The 22909-nt window shown below is 34.0% G+C and overlaps 2 protein-coding genes across 2 annotated transcripts; one reads left to right on the top strand and one right to left on the bottom strand.

The window, feature by feature from the left end:
• Positions 1 to 7679: 7679 nt before the first annotated feature.
• Positions 7680 to 9188, top strand: LOC18034362 (UDP-glycosyltransferase 73C6). Its single transcript, XM_006423759.2, has one exon. It carries the CDS (start codon positions 7680 to 7682, stop codon positions 9186 to 9188), a length of 1509 nt encoding a protein of 502 aa, XP_006423822.1.
• Positions 9189 to 10284: 1096 nt separating this feature from the next.
• LOC18035378 (50S ribosomal protein L18) lies at positions 10285 to 11758 on the bottom strand. Its single transcript, XM_006423761.2, has 2 exons — positions 11644 to 11758; positions 10285 to 11024 (listed from the first exon to the last, which is right to left on the bottom strand). The coding sequence occupies exon 2, from the start codon at positions 11020 to 11022 to the stop codon at positions 10678 to 10680; it is 345 nt and encodes a 114-aa protein (XP_006423824.1). The 5' UTR covers positions 11023 to 11024; positions 11644 to 11758; the 3' UTR covers positions 10285 to 10677.
• Positions 11759 to 22909: the final 11151 nt, after the last annotated feature.

Here is a 22909-nt window from a genome sequence, read left to right on the forward strand (position 1 = left end):
AACCACTCCCTAGAATTTTATAATTTTATATAGGGTAATATAAAATAAGTTATTTTCAAATTTTTAATGAGAAAATATATAAGTGGTTAAATTTAAAAACAGCAAAGGATCATTTTCTCTTAATGCGAATCATCATCTTGTTTATAGTTTAGAGAGAGAAACTTTGAAACAGAGCATCAAATATTGGCCATAAACAATGCATTTTTTGTTCGAAAGACAAAAAAAATTGACTATTGGAGAATGATTGCTGGTAACAACAACCTTACGATGGCAGAGGTAAGGAATTTATTTTTTTCATTCAGTTATTTCCATTCAAAGCGTTTAGCAGCATTGTTTTAAAATGTAGGACAATATTAACTAGAACAATGACCTACATATATGAAAAATTTGTTCTATAATTTTTATTATTTGAAGAAAAATAGGTTTAAACCCTAATTCTTAGTGAATTGGGGCATTTTGTTTTCATTGTACCATTAACAAGATTTATAGTATTTCCTTTACAAATCAGTTGCTGCTAGAGATTTTAAAAAATGGTTGTTTAGCAAACATAACTAAAAAACTGAGTTATTGATATATTCCCTATATGTTTTGGTTTTGGTGATTGATATTTTGGTGTTGCTTTTAATTTTAAAGATATCATGCCTACATTGGTGTTATTATTGATATTTGTAAGGCTTTTGTTATGGAAGGGGCATTTGAGGGTTAAAGGCATTGTCAAATTTCGGACTTTGCACAACATACACACCTGTAAAGGCCTTGATAACAATCCTGAGGTAAATGAAGTTTGGATAGCAAGAAAGTACCGCAATAAAGTGCTTACTGATCCAAGGATAGCTATTGACACACTTGTAAATGATCTGAAAAAAAATACATGGGGTGACTGTTGCTCCACAAAAGTTTATAGGGCAAAGAGAAGAATTTTAAAATCAACTGTTGGTGGTGACCATGTTGAGAGCTTTAACTCATTGTGGGATTATGCAAATGTCATCAAACAGCAAATGTCAAGGGCATTGGCCTTGTTGAAGGTGACAAAGCATGACACACTTGCTAATAAGTGCAGGTTTCAAAGGTTTACGATGAGCTTCCTAGACCTTAGAGATGGGTTCAAGGAGGGTTGTAGGCCATTCATAGGGCTTGATGACTATCACTTGAAGGGGCCATTTGAAGGTATATTTTTATCAACGGTAAGTTTGGATACAAATCAAAAGATATTTCCCATTGCAATGTGTGCTTGTGATTCTGAGAATACTGAAAGCGGGACTTGATTTTTGGGCCACTTGCAAGAGTATTTAGTTGATGACAGGTAAATGACATTCATGACTGACAGGCAAAAGGGAGTATTTAATGCACTTCATTTGGAGTTCATTGGAGCACAAAATAAGTTTTGTGCAAGACATGTGTTTGTGAATCACAAGACAAGATTCCCACAAGTGGAGTTGAGGGATGAGTTTTGGAGGGCAGTTAGAGCATCAAGTAAAGATGTTTTTGTAAAGGCAATGAATGGCATACGAAAAATTGATGAAGATTCATTTCAGTGGCTGAGAAAGTTAAATCCTAAGCATTGGTCAGTGCAGGCCTTTGCTAAGTTTGTAAAGTGTAATCACACAACAAACAACATGACAGAGAGTTGGAATGCATGACTTGGTGAAATGAGGAAACCACTAGTTATAGCTTTGGTGAAATACATTAAGAAGCGCATGATGAAAGCAATAATTGAGAGAAGACAAACTTGTTTGAAGTGGCCAAGTGATGTTCCTGCTTTTATTAACAAGAAGATGAACAATATGCTAAAGGTTAGTAGGAATTATCACGTCATACCAACAAGTGATGCCTTATATGAAGTTGAAATAGGCCAAGAGTTTTATATTGTCAACCTTGATGAGCATACATGTAGTTGTGGGTTGTGGCAGATCAGTGGCTTACCTTGTAAGCGTGTAATGCCTTGTATAGCTCACATTAGGGCTACTTATGAGAAGTCTATTGCCCCTTATTTCTAAAGGATGCATATTTGAGATGCTATGCTGGCATTATTCATCTATTACCAGACAAATCTAAATGGGCACATGTTGAAACTGATGAAATATTACCCCCAATTGTTCAAAAACCACCTGGCAGGCCTAAGGCATGTAAAATAAGGGAGGCTGATGAACCACCAGCACATAGAAAAAGGTTTGCAGTATGTTGTTCATACTGTCGAGGTATTGGTCACAATATAAAGGGCTGCCTTGTTGATCCAGCCAATGCACATAAGAAGACCAGGCGCATATTGGTCAGTTTAAAGTTGCTTAAAATTTAATTTTTAATTTTTCATATTCTTTTAGATACTATTACGTTATCTTGAAATTACCCCCACCCAGAGTGACTATATATGGGGTAAACTGATGTTTTCACATTTTTTGGGATATAAATTAAAGTCTTGTAACTATATATTGGGAGTAATATGAATTTATCATAAGGATTGGGTGTACTAACATTATAATTACAAAATTTACTTAACTGTGCTAAACAGAAGCATCGCAAGAACTTGGCAGTAGCCTCAAGCTCAGGAGCATCATTTACAAGAGTGAACACTGTCGGAAACTCAACACCTAGTGGATCAGCAGCTCAGCCATCACCTAATACTTGTACGCCTACCCCAAAACAATTAACAAGAGGTTCAACAACAAAGAAGAGGCATTGAAATTGGAGAGGGAGGCAAATCTAGTGGAATCACTCCACAATCTGGCCCAATTCAAACAAAGAGAGATTTGAAGAGCAAAGCAATCGCTTAAATTGGCTTTAAGTTTTTTCTTTTTCTTTAAAAAATAATGTTTTATTTACATATAAGATATTTTTTTCTTTTTCTTAAAAAAATTAATCTTTTGTTTTGCCAAAATAGAAACTACTAATTGGGGCTTTATGTTGTAGAAAAATACTATTATAGTGAATGGCATGATAGTAGTAGTATGGACATTCATAGAAAATGGTGCTGCTAATTTTGATATTTTGATGTGCTTTTTAACACACTGCTACTACAGTGTAGTATATATATGTAATTAAAACCTAATTGTAGACTTTAAAAAAATGAGACGCAGTATGTGTGCTCATGTTTTTTTGGAATTGTTAATTTAATAATTTTATCTAATTAGTTAGGCTTAATTACTATTTCTTTAAAATTGCTTATTAAGAACTTCGCGGTAAAAATCAAATGAAAAAACCTAGTCAAGAGGAAAAAAAGAGTACAGTGCACATGTGTCTAGTTTAGTTGTAGAATTTCTTCTTTTGCAAGATTGCACTTCCCCTAATGTTTGCTCCACTAATGATTAATTTGATAATCTGTTCAAATGATGCATGCCAGTACTGTATACGATTTTCTCAAATGTTGAAGTGGGTAGAGTTTTAGTGAATATATCTATAAAATTATCTATAGAGCGTATCTACTTAATATCAATATTCTTGTCATGTTAGAGCTCATGATATTCCGTCTCTTTTAATATATCCTCCTTTGAGTTGAGTAATGCAAGCAGCATTATCCTTATATATCATGTTGGGGCATCCGCACTTAAAGTTAATTTACAGGTGCTCTGGATGTGATTAATGATAGACCGCAACTATGCATATTCTTAACATGCTTCATGCAATGCAAGGATGTTAGAGTAATTCAAGGATATAGCAAGAGTCTACTTCCCAGATTTGTAAAAAATTACTATACCATTGTAAGTAAAATCATATCCCATTTATGAACTTTATGAGGATCAGATAAATAACCTGCATCAACATAACCAACAAGACCTAATTTTTTTGTTAATTTATTAGATTTAAATAAGCTCATATCAATATTCCTACGAATATAATGAAAAATATGCATGACACCATTTTAATGTTGTCCAATTGGTTCATAACTAAACCTTGCTGACACGTTTAGTGAAAAAGTATGCATAGGCCAATATATTAAAGCGCCAATGACATTCAAATATGGTACTTTAGAATGCAGTATATGTTCATCATTCTCTTTAAGATAAAAAATATCGTTGTTAGGATCAAGAGACCGAACTACCATTTGGGTATTCAATGGGTCATCTTTATCCATATTGAAATATTTCAATATCTTCTTTGTATGATTTAATTGATAGATAGAGATACCATTAGATCTATACTCGATATGTAGCCCAAGATAGTATCTAGTTTTTTTTCTAAATATTAATTTAAAAGTCCCTTTTCAAATAATCAACAACCTTTTGGAGATCTTCAAGTTCTAATTAAATTGATATCTCTTTATATACGGTATAATAGTAAATCCATATTCTGACTTCTTTATGAATAATTAAGGACAAGTAGGGTCATTTATGTATCCTTCCTTAATCAAGTATCCATTGAGATGATCATACCACATATGTCCATATTATTTTAATGCATACAAAGATTTCTATAGCTTTATAAAACATAAGTTATATTATGGTGACTGAGATGCTTCAAGCATTTTGAATAATTTAGGATTTTACACACACACAAACACACATTTAATGAGCTATAGCAATATTTTGTCGCCACATCCATAACATGCAAATCAAGCTTCTAAGATATAGCCAAACTAATCAAGAATCAGAATGTAACTGTATACATTACTGATGAATATGTCTCATTTATAATTAATACCAAGTATCTTTGAGAAACCTTGTGCAACAAATTGTACTTATATCTAATGACCTCATTCTTTTTGTTACATTTTCGAACAAATATGCATTTATATCCAACTAGTTTAATACCAATAAGTTTTTTACTATAGGTCTAAAAACATAGCATTTGGCTAAAGAAACCAATTCTACGTGGATTGTTTCTTCACATTTGGGCCAATCATGCATTAGTATGAATTTATTGATGGATTGTGGTTCAATATCATCATTTAATAAGTTATGGCCACTGTGAACGCAAAAACATTGTTGATAATTTTTTCTTTATAATTCGACACTTTCTGTGTGTGAACAACGCTTATAGATTTTTTTCATTTTGAGCCTCATCAAGGGCATCAAGGGCTTAGTCCATTTATTAGGTATTTGCCTCTTTAAGAGGAAGTGTTACTATAAGGACACAGATCTCATCAAAGAACTTTTCCTCTAAAAGAACACTCTCAATTATAGCTTGATCATTAACAATAATATGATCTTGATTTTTCACCATTTTTTATTTATATGCAGTACTATCTTTTGAACTAAGTGGTCTACCACACTTCAAGTTTGTCATAGAGGATTCAACAGCTACCTTTTATTAGAATGCTTAGTAGGAAAACTTACTCGGCCAAGTTCATTTGTAGCTGGTATATATGATGATTATAGATGGTGAGTCAAATCTCACATAAACCCCTAAATGTCATTGGGGTCCCGTTTTAAGTATGTTGGGGAGGTGCAACAGTCACTTGTACAGTGTGACCAAAGTGTGTAGATGTAATATATTAGGTTGATGCTCTAGTATCAATTGTAATGAGAAATACTGGTGATAGATGTCAGGCCTCAAGCAAGTCAATGCCACATTGTGCAAATAGTGTGTCCTTATTTAGAAGTAGGTAATTGAATATATAACAATAATATTCTTACAATTACTCTTAGGCATTTGATAAAGGATTCTGCTAATCCACTTTTAGTACGCATATGTGGTACTAGGTGTTCTGTATCAATCTCAAATGACATGTAATAATCATAAAAAAACTTAGAAGTGAATTCATACTCATTGTCTAGTCTTATAGTCTTGATTGGATAGTCTAGAAAATGTGCATGTGCACTTGACCTAATATCTTATGCAAGCTATCTAAGAAATGCAACATATAATAAATAAACATATGACCATCGTATAAATGCATCAACCACTAAGTGGGTGAATAAGTTCACATATACCTCCTTAAATTATTTATAAAAATAATGGAGATTCAAGACTATCTTTTAAAATAGATGGTTTGATTACTAACTTACCTTGGGAACAAGTACTGCAACTATTTTCACAAGATAAAAGAATCTCCAAATTCTTTAAGGCGTCCATCTATGCATTATAATTAATCCAGGGTGACTGAGAGGATCATGATGGATCACAAAGTTTCTAGTTCATTACTGCATAGTTTTTAGTAGCTTTTAATTCTGTATAATACAAACCAACTGAGAGAGTTAAAAGGTTCTTAAATGTACGTTTCTGGTCAGAGACACTAGAAGTTTCGAATTATTCTCATATACTGTCTCTATAGGAAATTTAGTTAACGAACTTTTTTGAATGTCAAAAGATTTCTTCTAGATTTATGTGACTACAGAGCATCACAAATACATAAGCATGTACCATTTGTTAATAAGAACATGACTCTTCCAAGGCCCTTAATCTGATCTACAAGAGATAGTATTCACCTTAACTTCACTTAATATTAAACTCACAAATATTCCTCATTACAAATAATAATATATATAGTTGTACTGTTAGCTAAACACATTTATATCCTTTCAAGAGAAAAGTATGTTAGATAACATCCTAATAGATAAAAGCAAAATAGATCTAAATATAAAAGTTTATAAAACATATTAAATGGTCTTCCATCCACCCAATATTAATTGTGGGTTGGTTCTGAATAATGCAGAATTATATTTTTTGATGCTCTCGTAGTCGAAGGTTTCACCACTAAAATGAAGAAGAATAATTAATGACTTTAAGTGGCAAATCTCTCTTGTAGATCTTTGACGACCTGTTTTTAAGGATTGATGAAGAAGATGACGACGGAAGATCATGGCTTTGGTGCGATCTTGAGCGGAAGTGTTGTTAACAAGCTTGATTATGTTGCGAGGTCTATAGCATTAAGATGAATCTCTTCAATTAATATTCAAAATCTTCTGATGTATTGAAAGATCTCTAAATTTTGAAGTTAAAAACTTCAATCTTTAATTGATTTCTTCAGATTCTTGATTTAAGTCTTCGCTGTAGAGCACTAGTAGAAAATAAACAAAATCTAAACCTTATTTCCTAATGTGGAAGATTCAAATTAATGACAACCACAAAGGATAGTTGTATTAAATATACAAATGAAATAAAAGAGTAAAGGGATAAACTACTCCATGTACCAGAGCCATATCATGCTCATAACGTGTTATGCCTATGTAGAAGTATTCTAATATTCAAAGAAAAAATAAAAAGAAATAGGGAAAGAGAAAACTTTCATTATCATTCAATATACCCTGGATGAATTATAAATGTTCACATTGATAGCTTCTATTTATAGAAAAATGTAACTGACTATTGGAATTCTGAATTCAATCGATCATTGGAATTTCGAAACTTAGAACAGAAAATTCAAAACTTAGAACTCAATGCAGAATTCAAAACTTATGTGCCAATAGAAATAAAGTGGAAGATTGACAAATAAATTCACAAATATTTTAGCTTAGAATTTCTTTTTAACTTTAAAAAAATAAAAGTAGTAACCAACTAAGCAATGCGATTAAGCAAATTTTGGTTCTCTTATATACCTTATATTCCCTTTCTACATTCCTTTCAGAAGCTAGACTAGTTCTCTCCAGAACTTAACCATAGAGTGAAGACTTTGAAGAAACAAACAAAGATTGAATGATAAGTCAATGTGGAAGAACATTAACCACACCTTTATAGCCGAATAAGCCAAAATGCTTACGCAGCCTCCGACATCACAATCAAGTTGCTGCCACTCCTTCGCATAAATGAAAAGAGATTACCTCGTCTATCCTGATTCAGCCATGGCGTCCGAAACCAGCAACTTTCATTTTATCTTGCTTCCTTTCTTAGCTCAAGGCCATTTGATTCCCATGTTTGACATTGCTAGATTGCTTGCACAGCATGGAGCTACTGTGACAATTGTCACAACCCCAGTTAATGCAGCAAGGTTCAAAACAGTGCTTGCTCGTGCCCTACAATGCAGACTACAAATCCGACTCATTGAAATACAATTTCCATGGCAAGAGGCAGGATTACCTGAAGGTTGCGAGAATTTCGACATGCTTCCTTCAATAGACTTGGCCTACAACTTCTTGACGTCACTTCAAAAGCTTCAATTGCCTTTTGAAAATTTGTTCAGAGAGCAGACTCCTCAGCCCTGCTGCATAATTTCTGACATGTGCATTCCTTGGACGGTGGATACTGCTGCCAAATTCAATGTTCCAAGGATTATTTTCCATGGATTTTCTTGCTTCTGTCTCTTATGCTTGGACATCTTGCGTGTTTCAAAGGTTCACGAGAATGTTTCATCTGATTCAGAATACTTTAAGGTACCTGGCTTCCCTCATCACATTGAATTTACTAAAGTTCAGTTACCAATATCCCCCCCGACTGATGAATTGAAAGAGTTCAATGACAAAATTTTGGCAGCTGACAAGAAAACATACGGGGTCATTATAAATACCTTCGAAGAGCTTGAGTCAGCATCCGTAAAAGAATACAAGAACGCCAAACAAGGAAAAGTTTGGTGCATCGGCCCTGTTTCTCTGTGCAACAAAGAAAGCTTAGACAAGGTGGAGAGAGGTAACAAAGCAGCAATTGATATTCCCGAATGCTTAACATGGCTTGATTCGCAACAACCAAGCTCGGTAGTGTATGTTTGTCTGGGAAGTATTTGCAATCTAACATCTTCACAACTGATTGAGCTTGGTTTAGGCCTGGAAGCATCTAAGAAACCATTTATTTGGGTTTCAAGGGTAGGAAATAAATTAGAAGAACTAGAGAAATGGCTTGTAGAAGAAAATTTTGAAGAAAGGATTAAAGGGAGAGGCCTTTTGATCCGAGGTTGGGCACCGCAAGTAATGATATTATCACACCCTGCAGTAGGAGGATTCTTAACACATTGTGGCTGGAATTCATCTTTAGAAGGGATATCAGCCGGCGTTCAAATGCTTACATGGCCACTTTTTACAGACCAATTTTGTAACGAGAAATTGATTGTGGAAGTTTTAAGGATTGGTGTGAGTGTTGGAGTGGAAGTTCCAATGAAGTTTGGGGAAGAAGAGAAGATTGGAGTGTTGGTGAAGAAGGAAGATGTCGAAACGGCTATAAACATACTAATGGATGATGGAGAAGAAAGAGATGGAAGAAGAAGAAGAGCCAAAGAGTTTGGAGAGCTGGCAAAGAGAGCTTTAGAAGAAGGGGGATCTTCTTATAACAACATCAAATTTTTCATCCAAGATATCATGCAACTGCCGACCTCAGAAGTGATGTAAATGTTGTTCCTTTAATTTAATATTGTTGTTCGTACCTTTCAGTTCAAAAATTTTATTTCGGAACATTGATGTCGAACTTGTATCGATCACATTGTTTATGTATGGAAGTTATTGCTTTCTAGACTTGCATATGACTGAAGTTAGTCGATATGGCAATCGGGACATTCGATAAGAAACACATTCCCAAAATGCAGCCACCAGCTCCTTATAGTTTTCAGCTGAAGACTAATGTGCTTTAACACGAGTTCTTCTTTTGCAAAGCTGAATCCCGTCGCTTGATTAACTCCTGTCGCTTTAATAGTGCAACAGTATTAGCACTTACTCTTGCGAACATATAAGCTTCTATTTGTCGCCAAACAGCAATTAAATTTTCGACAAACGAACGGTGTCGTTGTCTTACAACCAGGGGTACCACCACTTTGAAGAACGGTCGTTACTCTGTGCAATGTGGTAGCAGTGAACAATGGCAGCTTTATAAATTGTCCGTAATTTTAATCACCATTTGGTAGTAAATGAAAGCTCATACGCCAAGGAGAGTACCATCGTGTAAATGGGGCAACAGAGATCCCACAATCCCATTTATCTCCTTAATGAATGGTGGGGCCGGCACTATCCGATTTGGTTCAGTTCTAGCCCAGAACCAAACCGAACCGAAAACATGCAATTCCTTAAAATTAAAACCCAAGACGAACCAAACTAAAGAACCGAACCGAACCAAACCAAATTCAGTAAAAACAAACTGGATGCCCACCCCTAATTTGAACGGTGTCCCATGGCCGTCAGCAAAGGCTTATGAAGGCCAGTTGTGAGACCTCTTGTTTTTAGCTTTCATCTTTTAAGTTATTAAAAGGACAATTGTACTTCACAAAATAGTAAGGGTAGCAAAGTTTTTCATTATAATAATCAAGAATAGATGATAATATGAGCTGATTATAAGTTCAAATGCACCATCAAATTCCACTTGTATATCATTTAAAAACATTCCAACACACATGGAAAGTAAGTTTCCAATGGTTTCAGTTTAAATATTTGGAATTTGTCTACAATTTTTTCCAATGGTTTCAGTTTAAATATTTGGAATTTGTCTACAATTTTACATAATTTTGAATCGGAATAGCAATATCTGCATCAATCACTTATTTCCTGATAACTTTATACAAGAAAACAGAAAGTGACACATATATACCTTGCGTGCATCATAGGGTACAAAGGAAAGGAATGGGAAAAGGAAGTAACATACAATTATTTCTAATCTCGAAACAGTAAGAACTATTTCAATCCAATCCCCTTCTTCAACAAAAACAACCACTTCTACAAGTTCTCTGAAAGCACTTAAACTAGGTCGTAAATGCACACTAAAATTCTGTTCAAAATAAAACAATCAAAACATGACAAACACATATCCCATCACACAATCATTCCATAGATCAACAGACGGCAATCATTTATAGCAAAGAACTAGCAGGAACTACAATTCTTTAAGCTGAATCTAAAGCAATTTGACACCAGATTCCCTCAGAGAATCAATAACGGCTTTCACTTTACCATGATATCTTTGTTCTCTCTTCAAGAAAACAGTAACAGCAGGTATATCCTTGAGAAGAAGTCGCTCACCTAGAATTTTCCCAATCTTGGAAGCAGCTGCCACATCCCGAGTGCACCCTATGCTCGACCTCAGGGCCTTCTCCTGTGAGGTTGCAGATGAAGCCACTGTGGCTGTTGGTGAGTGGATCACTTGCGCACTCACATACTTGTTCGTAAAGTGCATCCTCAGGACATATGGCTTCAGAAAGTTGGAAAGTTTAGGTGGCCTAACAGGTGGAGGAATTACCATCTCTGTTTTGCAATTAGATTACGCATTAATATTCAGTATAACTACGAACAGCAGCATAAAATGGCCTGAATTAACAAGGAGATAAGCAATTCTTCTTAAGCGAATTCCCGGTCTAGCGATGCAGCAAGCAAGATACAACTACACACACTGACTGACAAGATTCCGTGGAATGGAAAACCTATACTGTGAGACAAAAGTAATCGTGACCCTTTTAACGATGATATAAGAAGGTTGGCCATAAACTAAATTAATCCAACCTGCTCCCTAATCAATCCAGACCCAACAAAGAACAAACTGAGGGTATGTTTGTAACTACAGTAAAAGCCTCAATATGAGTTTCGGTTTCAGTTTAAAAGCATAACTACGAAAATATTTGACAAACACCCAATTGACAGCGAGTGATTCCAGTCCATCAGCTACCTGTGGACTGGAATAAAACAATAACGATATGCGACTCAAAAACAAAGTATCTCAGACATTAATGAAGAAGAGAGTTATTACCTAGGTTTAATTTGGAATCACCATCAGAACATCGCGACATAGAAATGAAATTCCAAAAGAAAATGCCGATAAAACTATGAAGATACAAATTAAATGCCAAGAAAACTAAAACGAAATTACCATAAATATGAGTTCTTCAGTAGCAGCGTTGATGGTCCGGCGTCGAGAAATAGGAGGCAGCGGGAGCAAAGACAAAAATGCGTCCGTCCTCTTAAAATGTCTTATAAAACCCCCACATTTTTATGTTTACAATTTTAACCTTAAAAATTAAAAAACAAAGTGATATTATTTTTTAGCCTATCTGCTGTTTAAAAAAAAAAAGGAAAAAGAAAAAACTCTGGTTTTCTATTTTTATTATCCGAAGATAATACTTCTATTGAAATTATTTTACCTTTATATTATCTGATTATGCGAGATAATTAGGACTGAAATAAATATTTCACTATTCACACAAGAAAGTTTATTGAATTTGAAATAGTCCATATAAAGAATGAATATTAAGTTTTTTTTTAAAGAAAAAGTCATGATCTTTTATTTGATTTTGTTAAGAAATAAAAATAAAAGGGATGATTTGAAATAAGGTTATTAATACTCAAATTTAATCGAAACTAAAATAGAGGCGGCTCGAGAACATTATTTAAGTTGAGAAATTTAATAGAGAGAGAAAATTATGATCGTTAGAGAGGGAAAATAAAGATTTTAAAAAAATAAATGTGTAAGGTTATTTTGTAATTAAAGTAGAAAATTGGGTTTAAATTAGTTTTCTTGCTGCTGGTGTGTAATAATAATAGTAATGACATTAATGATGATAATAATAATAATAATAATAATTAATATAATAAATTCAATAATGATGATGAGCATAATTAATTGAGGATAATTTAAGAATTATAAAAATTCAATAAGGTGAAATGGGGAGTTCGAGAAGTGAGAACTTGATTTCCACCTACCCTCATAGGTATCAAGTTTCTATTCTTTAATTCTAAGTAAATATCATAACTTACACCTATAAATCATACTTTTTAAAATTCAGAATAAACAATTTTATTGGATAAATAGAGTAACCTTAAATATTTACATTGATAATTTTGAATCAATCGAGAACAGCTAGAAGCCGCAGTGTCTGCTCACTTGAACGGGAGTGACAGTAGTGGTAGCGTGGTGGGCGTTTGTTACTGACATCAGTGGCTGTAACGTCGGTGTGGCTGTGTGTTGTGAGTGAAGGTTCGTTTTGTCTTGTTCGCAATGGAGAAAGAATAAGAAAGAGTGAAATACTTAGGGATTGCGTTGTTGCCTTATGTATTTACAACACACATATATATATATATATATATATATATATATGTGTGTGTGTGTGTGTGTGTGGGAGAAATTATCACTGCACCACCTCTCTTTTATCTTATTTTCATCTAACCACCACAAAATTTTAACATATTTTTTGCATCACCTTTCTTTTTAAATTTGTATCAATTAGCCACTTTTGCACTAACACCATTAAATAATTTAAATAAAATGTTAAAATAAATTAAAGGATCATTTTATTTTATAAAAGATTTGAAAAAAAAACCTTAAATTTAATAAAAAAATAAATCTCAAATAGAGGTACTCAGTTGATTTTTATTAAATTTAGATTTTACAAAATTTTAATAATTATTTTTAATAAAAAATTATAATGTTGCAATATTTTAATAAAAATAACTGAATTTATTTATTAAAAAATTATAATTTTGCAAAATGTTATTAAAATAACTGAATTTATTTATTAAAAAATAAATTCCAAAACTTTAATAATTTAGGGGATTTTTATTAAATCCCAAAATTTTGTAATTATTTTTATAATTATAATTTTTATTAAAAATAAAAATTCTAATTTTGGGATTTATTTTTTATTAAATTTAGGAGTATTTTTATAATTATAATTGTTTATTTTCAAAGTTTTTATAAAATAAAAATAGTCTTTTAATTTATTTAGGAGTAAAATTATCATTTCTTTAAATTATTTAATGGCGTTAGTGCAAAAGTGGCTAATTGATACAAATTTAAAAAGAAAGGTGGTGCAAAGAACATGTTAGAATTTTGTGGTAGTTAGATGAACATAAGGTAAAAGAGAGGTGGTACAATGATAATTTCCCTATATATATATAATTTATTTTGTTTAGAGGCTAACCCGATCGGTTTATAAAATTGAACCCGATCAAGTTGTTAAGGTCAACCTGAACCGAACCAAACCTGAACCGAACCAAATCCGAAATTTATTTCGGGTTCGATTCAGCTCGAGTTGACTCGATCCGAACACCCACCCCTACCCCTTGGATCTATGTGGAAATTTAGACCTAATGTCAACACACCAGTACAATTGTGAGAATATTTCAATATAGCTGTGGCATATAATATTCTTGATCCTCTATTTATTCTTAGAGTAGTTAATTAGGATCAAGTCACATAATATCCAAACTAGTAAAAAAACACAAAAAAATAAATATAAGAGAGTATTATGTTTATGATTTGAATATCAAAAATGAATCCCAACACCTTAGCACTTCTAAAATTTAGATTATTTCTTCTTAATTTACTTTTATACAACTACTTTCATTTAATTATTGATTACCAGATTTTTATTCTTATAATTCGTTCCCAAACTCATGAGATTATATTTTAACTAAGCACTCTTATTATTGGGAGTAATCAGCCACTTTTGAGTCATATCCAATAACGTAAAACAATGCCCAACCTTATCCCAAAAACACCGAAGAACCGGCCATGACTATCTCTAAAAACAACCCCGCAAGTCGACATACCACGATTATTCTTGAGAAGACTATCAGAATTTACCTTAACAAACAAAATAATAATAATAGAGAGGATGTCAAAACCCTTGAATGATCTAAGTTGCCGGCACCAACTAATCTTGATAGCAATATTTTTAAGAAGAGATAACTCCAAGAGAGAAGACACATAGCCTGGGCAAACAGAGGACGAGGAACGAAGAAATGACTTGCAAGTGTGAAGATAGCTCATTATGCAGAAGTGAAGAAGAAGAATCAGCGTGTCAAGTTACCAGCTGTCATTAGTGCCACGTCAGAAGATCCACGTCAGCAGCAGTTACCAACCTAACTAACTTCACAATGCACACGCTGTATTTGGTTATTGATTAGCTGAGTGAGCTTGTGTTTAATAATTAGTTAGTCAATGTAAGCATGTATAAATAGCTGCAAGTTCGTGATTGTTGTTATGTACAAAATATCAGTTCATTAATGAATAAGAAATTTTCCTCTGTATTTTCTCAGTTGCCAAACAGCAGCACTTATTCATTTTTACAATTTCTTCATGGTATCAGAGCCAATCATGGCAATCACAAGCAATCAAAATACAGTAGCTGCAAATCAAACGACCTTTTCTTTCATCACACCAATCAAATTAGATAGATCTAACTACATGCCTTGGAAAAATCAAGTCCTGGCCTCCATCAGAGGAAATCGACTTGAAGGATACATTAATGGAGAAAAGATTGCACCAAATCGATTCATAGCATCATCAAGCTTTGCCGAAACAGCTGCTGGATCTTCTCAACAGATCGAGAATCCTGAATACACAATTTGGAGATCTCAGGATCAAACATTACTCAGCTGGCTTCTTAGCTCAATAACTGAAGATATTCTCAGTCTAGTTCACTCATGTACTACTTCATTTGATGTATGGAAAACATTAGAGAAAAGGTTTGGTGTACAATCTGAGGCTAGAGTTCTTCAACTTAAGTATGAGATGAGTGTCTTAAGAAAAGAATCACTAATTATTGAAGAATATTGCTTAAAAATGAAACAAGTTACAAACGAATTGGCGTGTGCTGGTAGTCCTGTATCAGATAGAGATATGTTGCAGTAAATTCTCAATGGTCTAGGAGCTGGCTATTTGGATTTAGCTACTTTTATCACAGCAAGCAAATTGGATTATGATGATGCTTATGCTTTATTACTCACTCATGAAGCTAGACTTGAACAAAGTCAAAGTGAAAAACACATGTTTAATGCAAATTATGCTAATATGTCTAACTGGAATAATAATAGTATGATGAATGCATACTATGCTCAAATGAGATGTCAAGCTAGGAGAGGAGGATATACAGGAGGTGTCTAGGGCAATTATAATAGTCATTCAAGTGGTAGAAATGGCATGTTTAATGGTAGAGGAATATTTTTGAACTCTCATGTAAGAGGTTTTCCTGCCGGAACTGGTCATTTTGGTAATCATGGAAGAAATCAAATGATGATGGGAAGTAATAGATTTGGTTCTTCTGAAAGAGGTTCTTTTAGTAGTACTGGTTTCATTGGTACTGGGAATTTACCTTCTTTTGAATCACAAGCATCCAACAGTGATGATTCCATGAATACATGTCAGATTTGCTTCAAAGCAGGACATACAGCTGTTGAATGCTGGCACAGATTTGAAGAAAACTACATACCTCAGCCACCAAGACAATTTCAGAGAGGAAAAGGTTCAAATTCTGCTTACATAGCTAATTATGAACATGCATACATGCCTCACTATCCAACAAATGATGATCCATGGCCTGTCAATAATATTGGATTACAAGTGTCACATTCTGGACATTCTTGTGTATCTGACTATTCTGGTATACCCTGGGCTGGAGCTGCTTCTGCTGCATATTGTGAAGGACCTGCAGATGAAGGTTGGTACCTAGATAGTGGTGCCACTCATCATCTGACCAACAGCATGGGCAATCTAAATATCAAAGATGAGTTTAGAGGTAATGATAAGCTAATTATTGGTAATGGTGAAGGTTTATCAATAACTCATATTAGTGATTCTTATTTTTCATTCAAGAGTTCAAAATCTAAACCTGCAGATTCACATATTGCACTTAAAGATATTTTGCTTATTCCCTCTATCACAAAGAACCTAATAAGCATTTCCAAACTTACCACTGACAATAACATTTCTGTTGAATTTCTTGGATCATTTTGTGTTGTGAAGGATTTGCTGAAGGGACAAGTTCTAATGCAGGGCATTGCTGAGAAAGGATTGTATAAACTACTGGTCAAACCTTTGTCTTCTACCAAGAATTTTGAGTCATCATCTGTTGTGTCTCATAGTCAAGCTAATAAACCTCTGTCAATGTTATCATTCTGTCATCTTGCTTCTCATATGCCATCTGTAAAGTTCATAAATAATCCAAACAATTGTTTGCAGAATGGTTTTGATGTATATTCTAATAAGCCTAATAAAATAGCTCTTTTACACAGAAGATTTGGCCACCCAAATTCTCAAAGCTTATTGCATTTACTCAAACTTCATCATGCTGATAAGTTTTCTCTGAATATGGTTAAATAAGCAACACAACATTTCTGTGAAGCATGTCAGTTAGGTAAAATACACAAATTGCACTTCCTAGTTACAAAAATCAAAACCAAATCAGCACTTAAGCTTATACACACTGATCTTTGGGGTCCCTCACCAGTTATTTCAAGAGAAGGCTTTAGATATTATATTAGCTTTGTTGATGATTTCACTAGATATACTTGGATTTACCCATTGAAGTTGAAATCAGAAGCTTTAGAAGTTTTTAAGCTATACAAGTTGCAAGTTGAAAACCAGTTCCAAACAACCATTAAGATACTGCAATCTGACTGGGGGGGGAGAATACAGATCATTCACTGAATTTTTAAACTAGTGTGGCATTTTATTTAGGCACTCTTTGTTGTGCAAATTTTAATGTACTCGCAAGCGCACGAATCTATTATAGTATAGACCAATGGTGACGAGTGTCGATCCCACGAGGAGGTGGATTTTAATTGTGTGTAGAATTAATTTTATAAATGGGTGATTGGATTTATGGTGGAAATGATTTGGAATATGCTAAAACTTAAATTAAAATGGCGAGAATAAATTCTAAAATTGGAATTGAAATGGCGAGAATAAATTGAAGAGAATTCTATTGAGATGACGTACTTGGGTATCTGGATCCGTATCAACATGCATCATGGGCTAAATAATCTGTATTAATGCCAATTAAATCATGAGGGGGGAATCCACACCTCATGAACCACGCTCTAATCAATATGGTGCTAAGGACTTATCGTGCCAAATAATAATAACCTTGTACTAGAGAGCCGGTGTAACCAAGGCGGTATCTAGACAAGACTATTATTTGTCGACGAGAAGTCAAAACATCCACAAAAATTAGAGGGGAAGAGAAAATAAATTTACCAAATTAAGCCCATGACACATGTTGAGACTTCACCTTCAACCCAAGCTTGAAAGAAAATTAGCCACTCATAATTGAACTAGGGGCAAAATGTGAATTTATTAAAATACGAAGAAAATACAAGATGGAGAGAGAATTACAGAAAATGGATCCCAAAAATGGATTCAGAGATATCAAATTAGGGGGGGGAGGCCCCCTTTTTATAAATACATTAAGTAAATTGTGGCCATCAGATTAAAAACAGTTTGGACGCTCAGGATTTCGCCACGTCATCAGTCAATAGTACGCGTGAACAGTACGCGGTTTGACCACGCGGATGAACAGTAACACGGTTTGACCCGGGTGAACAGTGATGCGGTTTGGTTGAAAATAATCCTGTGTGATGCATGTACCGTACGCGAGATTTTTGGTCCACTGATATGCTGCCACGTCACCATCAACAGTACATAAGAATTTTAGTCCAACAGGATCGTGACACCTCATCAGTCAATGCCACATCATCGGTCAATGCCACGTCATCGATCCGTCTATATGAACAGTGCCGTGAACAGTAACGTATACAGTACCATACATGTGAATAATACCGTACATGTAAACAGTGTCATTTTTTCTTTTATACTCCTCCTAAGGTTTTCGACCGTCCTGAGTTCAAAAGTGATGTCCGTTTTGCCATCTGATCTGTCGTTTATTGTGAAATGACTACGATGCTCCTAAAATACATAAAATACTTAATTAAAATAAAACACACATAATTAAATCAAAAGAATGTTAAATTCATAAAAGTAAAGGTGTTAGTAAAACTTGTAGTGTAAAATGATGATTTTCTCCTTTATAAATATACATTTTCTAACACTCAACACACCCCCCAACCAGCTTATTGCTAGTCCCTAGCAAATAAAGGGAAAACAAAATTCAAAACCAAAATGATTTTTCTTTATTTTATTTAGAAACACTCGTGTTTATTCAATCAGATTAATGATAGCAATCAAATAAAAGTATAAGCATTATCTCTAGTCTAAAGCAACATCACACCCACATCAACCATCCACATGAATCAGCCCAGTAGACTTTGATATAGCTACTTTCAAGAATGACATGTCAAACCCCAAAATCTCACTAGAAGTAGTGACACTCTCACAAAGAAATTAAACCCAATAAAAATAGTCACTCCAATGAATGGTAATTGAGAGAAAATTATAAAGAAGTGATATCACATGCTCTCACCAAGATGAAATAAATATGCCCTCAACTTAGAAATAATACAATCTCAAGTCAAACAAAAATGCTAGTCAACCCAATTTATTTATCTCTTTTTTTTCTTTTATTTATTTTTTTTTTTTGTTATGCACCACTACATCTTTTTAGCCCATATAACTAGCTTCTACTTCAGAATATAGTTCCCTAAAATCAAGAAGGACTTTTATTAGGACGTAACGTAGGCTAGGGACATGGCTAACAAAGAAGGAAAATAGGGAAAACAAAGTGTATGTTTGAGAAAAATACAGAGAATTTTTTTTTTTTGGAAGTTGCAAGGTGGATTTCACCTATTATTGTTATTTTTATTCTTTTGAAACAACAACTTTTGTTTTGTTTTGTTTTTTTGTTTTTTTATTTTTTGCTTTTATTTGGCATAACTTCACTGAACAAAATAATTATTTACATTTTCTCAAACATAAATAGGTGACGGAACTTATAAGACATTGGGTAATACTCCAAATCGGAGTAGGTCAAGATGATAAGTTGACAAAGAAAAGGTTTTCATTTTTTTTTAAGTCTCAAAAGGGTTAACTATGGATATTTAATAAAAGGGATGGCTAGAAAGGCTCAAACGGATCAAAGATGGCCTTTCCATCGTCTTTTAGGGCTCTAAATAATCATTCATATCTACTAGTTAGATGGGCCTCCCAATGTAGCAACACACATTTTTTTTTCTTTTTTTTAAAGGGTTAACTCAAAAGAAATCTAGAGATCGCGTATACAATAATAAATTGTTAAGCTGTATAAAGAATGGGCAAAAGGGTTACTCTCCAAGAAAAATGATAGGCTCAAAAACTCACTTGGTACTTATTATGACATGTTCATTCCTTCAAGCAACTCATATTTGTCTTCGACATCAACATGTAGAGTAGCAAACATAATGTAACATCACTTAAGACCAAAGATAATACAAATACTAAAATTTGAAATAAATCATGTCATCCAATGTCAAAACAAATCACACAATTTTATTTTTTAAACAACATTCTACCCCCCAACCTATTCTAAACATGAAAGGAAAATATACATGCAGAAATGTGAAAATGATGCATAAAAACTAATTAGAAAACTTATACGTAAAATGATAGAAAACGAAAATGGTTTTTTTTTTTAACTTAGAAGATGCATTTCTAGAGGCACTACACTCCATATTCAGCCATCTTCGACTCAAAAATTTGAAAATATATATTTATAAGGATAAATTAAAAAGAAGAAAAATAGACATCAAAACATAATAAAGAAAAAGAAAATGTCTGAAATTTTTTTTGTATTTTTTATTTTTTAATTTTTTTTAATGATGAAGATGCGTTTCTAGAGTCACTACACTCCATATTCAGCCATCTTCAACACAAAAAGTTAGTAACAGTTAGTTTCTACAACAAAAAATCAGTAAAAACTTAACCAAGATTCCACAATTGTCGACTATTCCCTCCCCCCAACCAGAATGAAACATTGTCCTCAATGTTTGAAAGGAAAGAAGTAGAGTTTAGAAGACATCACCTGGGTGGTGTAACACAGAAGAAAATATTTACAAGCGGAGAGTTAAATCTAATTTGTACTTCTTACTGCGGCTACTGTTACCATCATTATTGGGGCGCTCCAACACAAAAGTCCAGAGGTCTGGCTCCGGTTTATAAGCTTGTAATAGATCAAGTAGCTCATTAGCAGTGTGAGCACAAATAAAAAGTTTTTTCACATTAGAAGGAATGAAATAGTTTTTTATTGCATGGTTAAGAAATGCGATAAAGCCATCATAAAAGTTATTGACATTTAACAAACTGATGGGTTTCTGGTGGATGTGCAGATGGGCCCAAGATGCTACTGTGATAAGTGCCTCTAGTGTTGCAAGATCTCCTGGAAGGAAAATAAAAGCATCAGCATGATTAAGCATTCCAGTTATTCTTTCTTGCATACCTGAGACGACTAACTCTTCTCCAGTTGATAAGTCAGACGAACTGCCCAATGGTTTTAAGACTCTTGGGATGATGCCTAACACTTGACTTCCTCTTATAAAAGCTGCTTCTGAGACCATTTTTGATAACCCTCGGTTACCTCCTCCATACACCAAGGGTAATTTTCTCGCTGCTATGCTGCGACCAAGATCTATGGCTGCCTCAACGAACTCTTTATGTTTGCCATATGTAAATCCAGAAAGCACACAAATGTTCTTGAATTGTCTATTGGGAGTAGCTGCCATTGTGATACTTCTCAAAAATAATTTGTGAGTGCTTGACAAAAAAGAAATCACATTTAAGAATCTTGATGACAGTGGATCACAGTTGTGTATGAAGTAACATGTCAGTGTCAAATAACGTGTAAAGCACGTGGCTCGCTAGTCAAAAAGGAAACAGTAAAAGGGAAAAAGCAAACAGCAATAAGGAAAAAGCAAACAGTAATAAAATTATTAAAGATAATAATGCACACAATAAAACAATAGTGAAATAAAATAACAGTAAAGTGGAAGGATATTTACAGGTAGTTGCAACTGTGTCTCACATCTTCCTCTGGTTTTACGTCCAGAAACGGCTTGAACGCCCTCTATAGGTCAAGGATAGGCTTCCCATCCAGTTTTCTTATAAACTGGCAAACAGGGTTGTTTATAGTCAGATTCCAGAGATTATATCGTGCATGCTCTTTCTGGAATAATGGCCATAACTGGAGAATCGCTCCTTGCACATATCCACTGGGATGCGTTTCAAGAGACAAATGGATATCATCCAATGACTCCTTATTCAAGCAATCCCTAATGAATTGAATCTTATCTTCCTTGTTATCAGACACCATTCCTAAAGAACATGGGTTTTTATTGTAACTCATTCTGGCACACTTATGACAAGCAACAAAAATTCTTCGAGCTCGTCGTTTTCTTGCATAATTTCCTTTACCACAACCAGGCATGTATGCAATAAATTTTGGAGGTAACTCACCTGCCGATCGTACTTTAGCCTCGATTAACCAACGGATGTCAGCATGTATGTTATTCCTCATGAGTAATCGCATGCGTTCGAACTGAGCTTTATAGATCGTAAGGAGGGCATTCTGAGGAAGTGAAGGGAATCGCTTGTGAAGCTTCGCTAGAATCTCGTTTCTGTCCATACTTTCGCCTCAGAATATCAATTATTATGGGAAACTGAAGTAACCGACTTGATTGTCACAGAGTATCGTTATCCGCCACTTCACCGGGGTAACAAACTAAAGCACACAAACAAAAAAACAAATTAAAACACACAAAGAAAATTAAAATCGTCCTCTTATTGAATTCACCTCAAGCTCCAACTAGATGTCGTAAACACTTCTCTCAATATCTCTGAGTTGGCTTTCTAGACCCTCAACATAGGATACTAACTCTGGTGGTTGTAGAGCCCAAATGCGATGTGTTTTACAAAATTGAATCTGCCTTTTGAGATGAGTTTTGACACGTTGAAGTGGTTTAAGAATGTTCAGGAGGAACGGTCTAAGTAAGGTACTCATGATAAAAAATGATAAGAGAAAACTTAATAGTTAAACAAACACACTTATGCAAAAATAATTTCAATTAGCAAAAGAATAATATAAAGAAAAAAAGAAAAAAATCAAATCACCGAAAAGAAAAAAAAATCAATTCAAATTTGGTGGGTCACTCAAATTTATTTCGATGTCTTCTCCAAGTGGTTGGTATTCTAGATATGGCTTTAATCTTTGACCATTAACTTTAAACGTGACACCGTTCTTTGGGTCCTTAATTTCAATTGCCCCATGTGAAAAAACAGTATGAACAATAAATGGGCCAGACCAACGAGAGCGTAACTTACCTGGGAATAGGTGCAAGCAAGAATTGAATAAAAGCACTTTCTGACCTGGAGTGAACGATTTTCTCATAATTTGCTTATCATGGAAGACTTTCATTCGTTGCTTGTAAATCTTGGC

Source organism: Citrus clementina, unplaced genomic scaffold, assembly GCF_000493195.1.
Source record: "Citrus clementina cultivar Clemenules unplaced genomic scaffold, Citrus_clementina_v1.0 scaffold_8, whole genome shotgun sequence".
NCBI classification, from domain to species: Eukaryota; Viridiplantae; Streptophyta; class Magnoliopsida; order Sapindales; family Rutaceae; genus Citrus; species Citrus x clementina.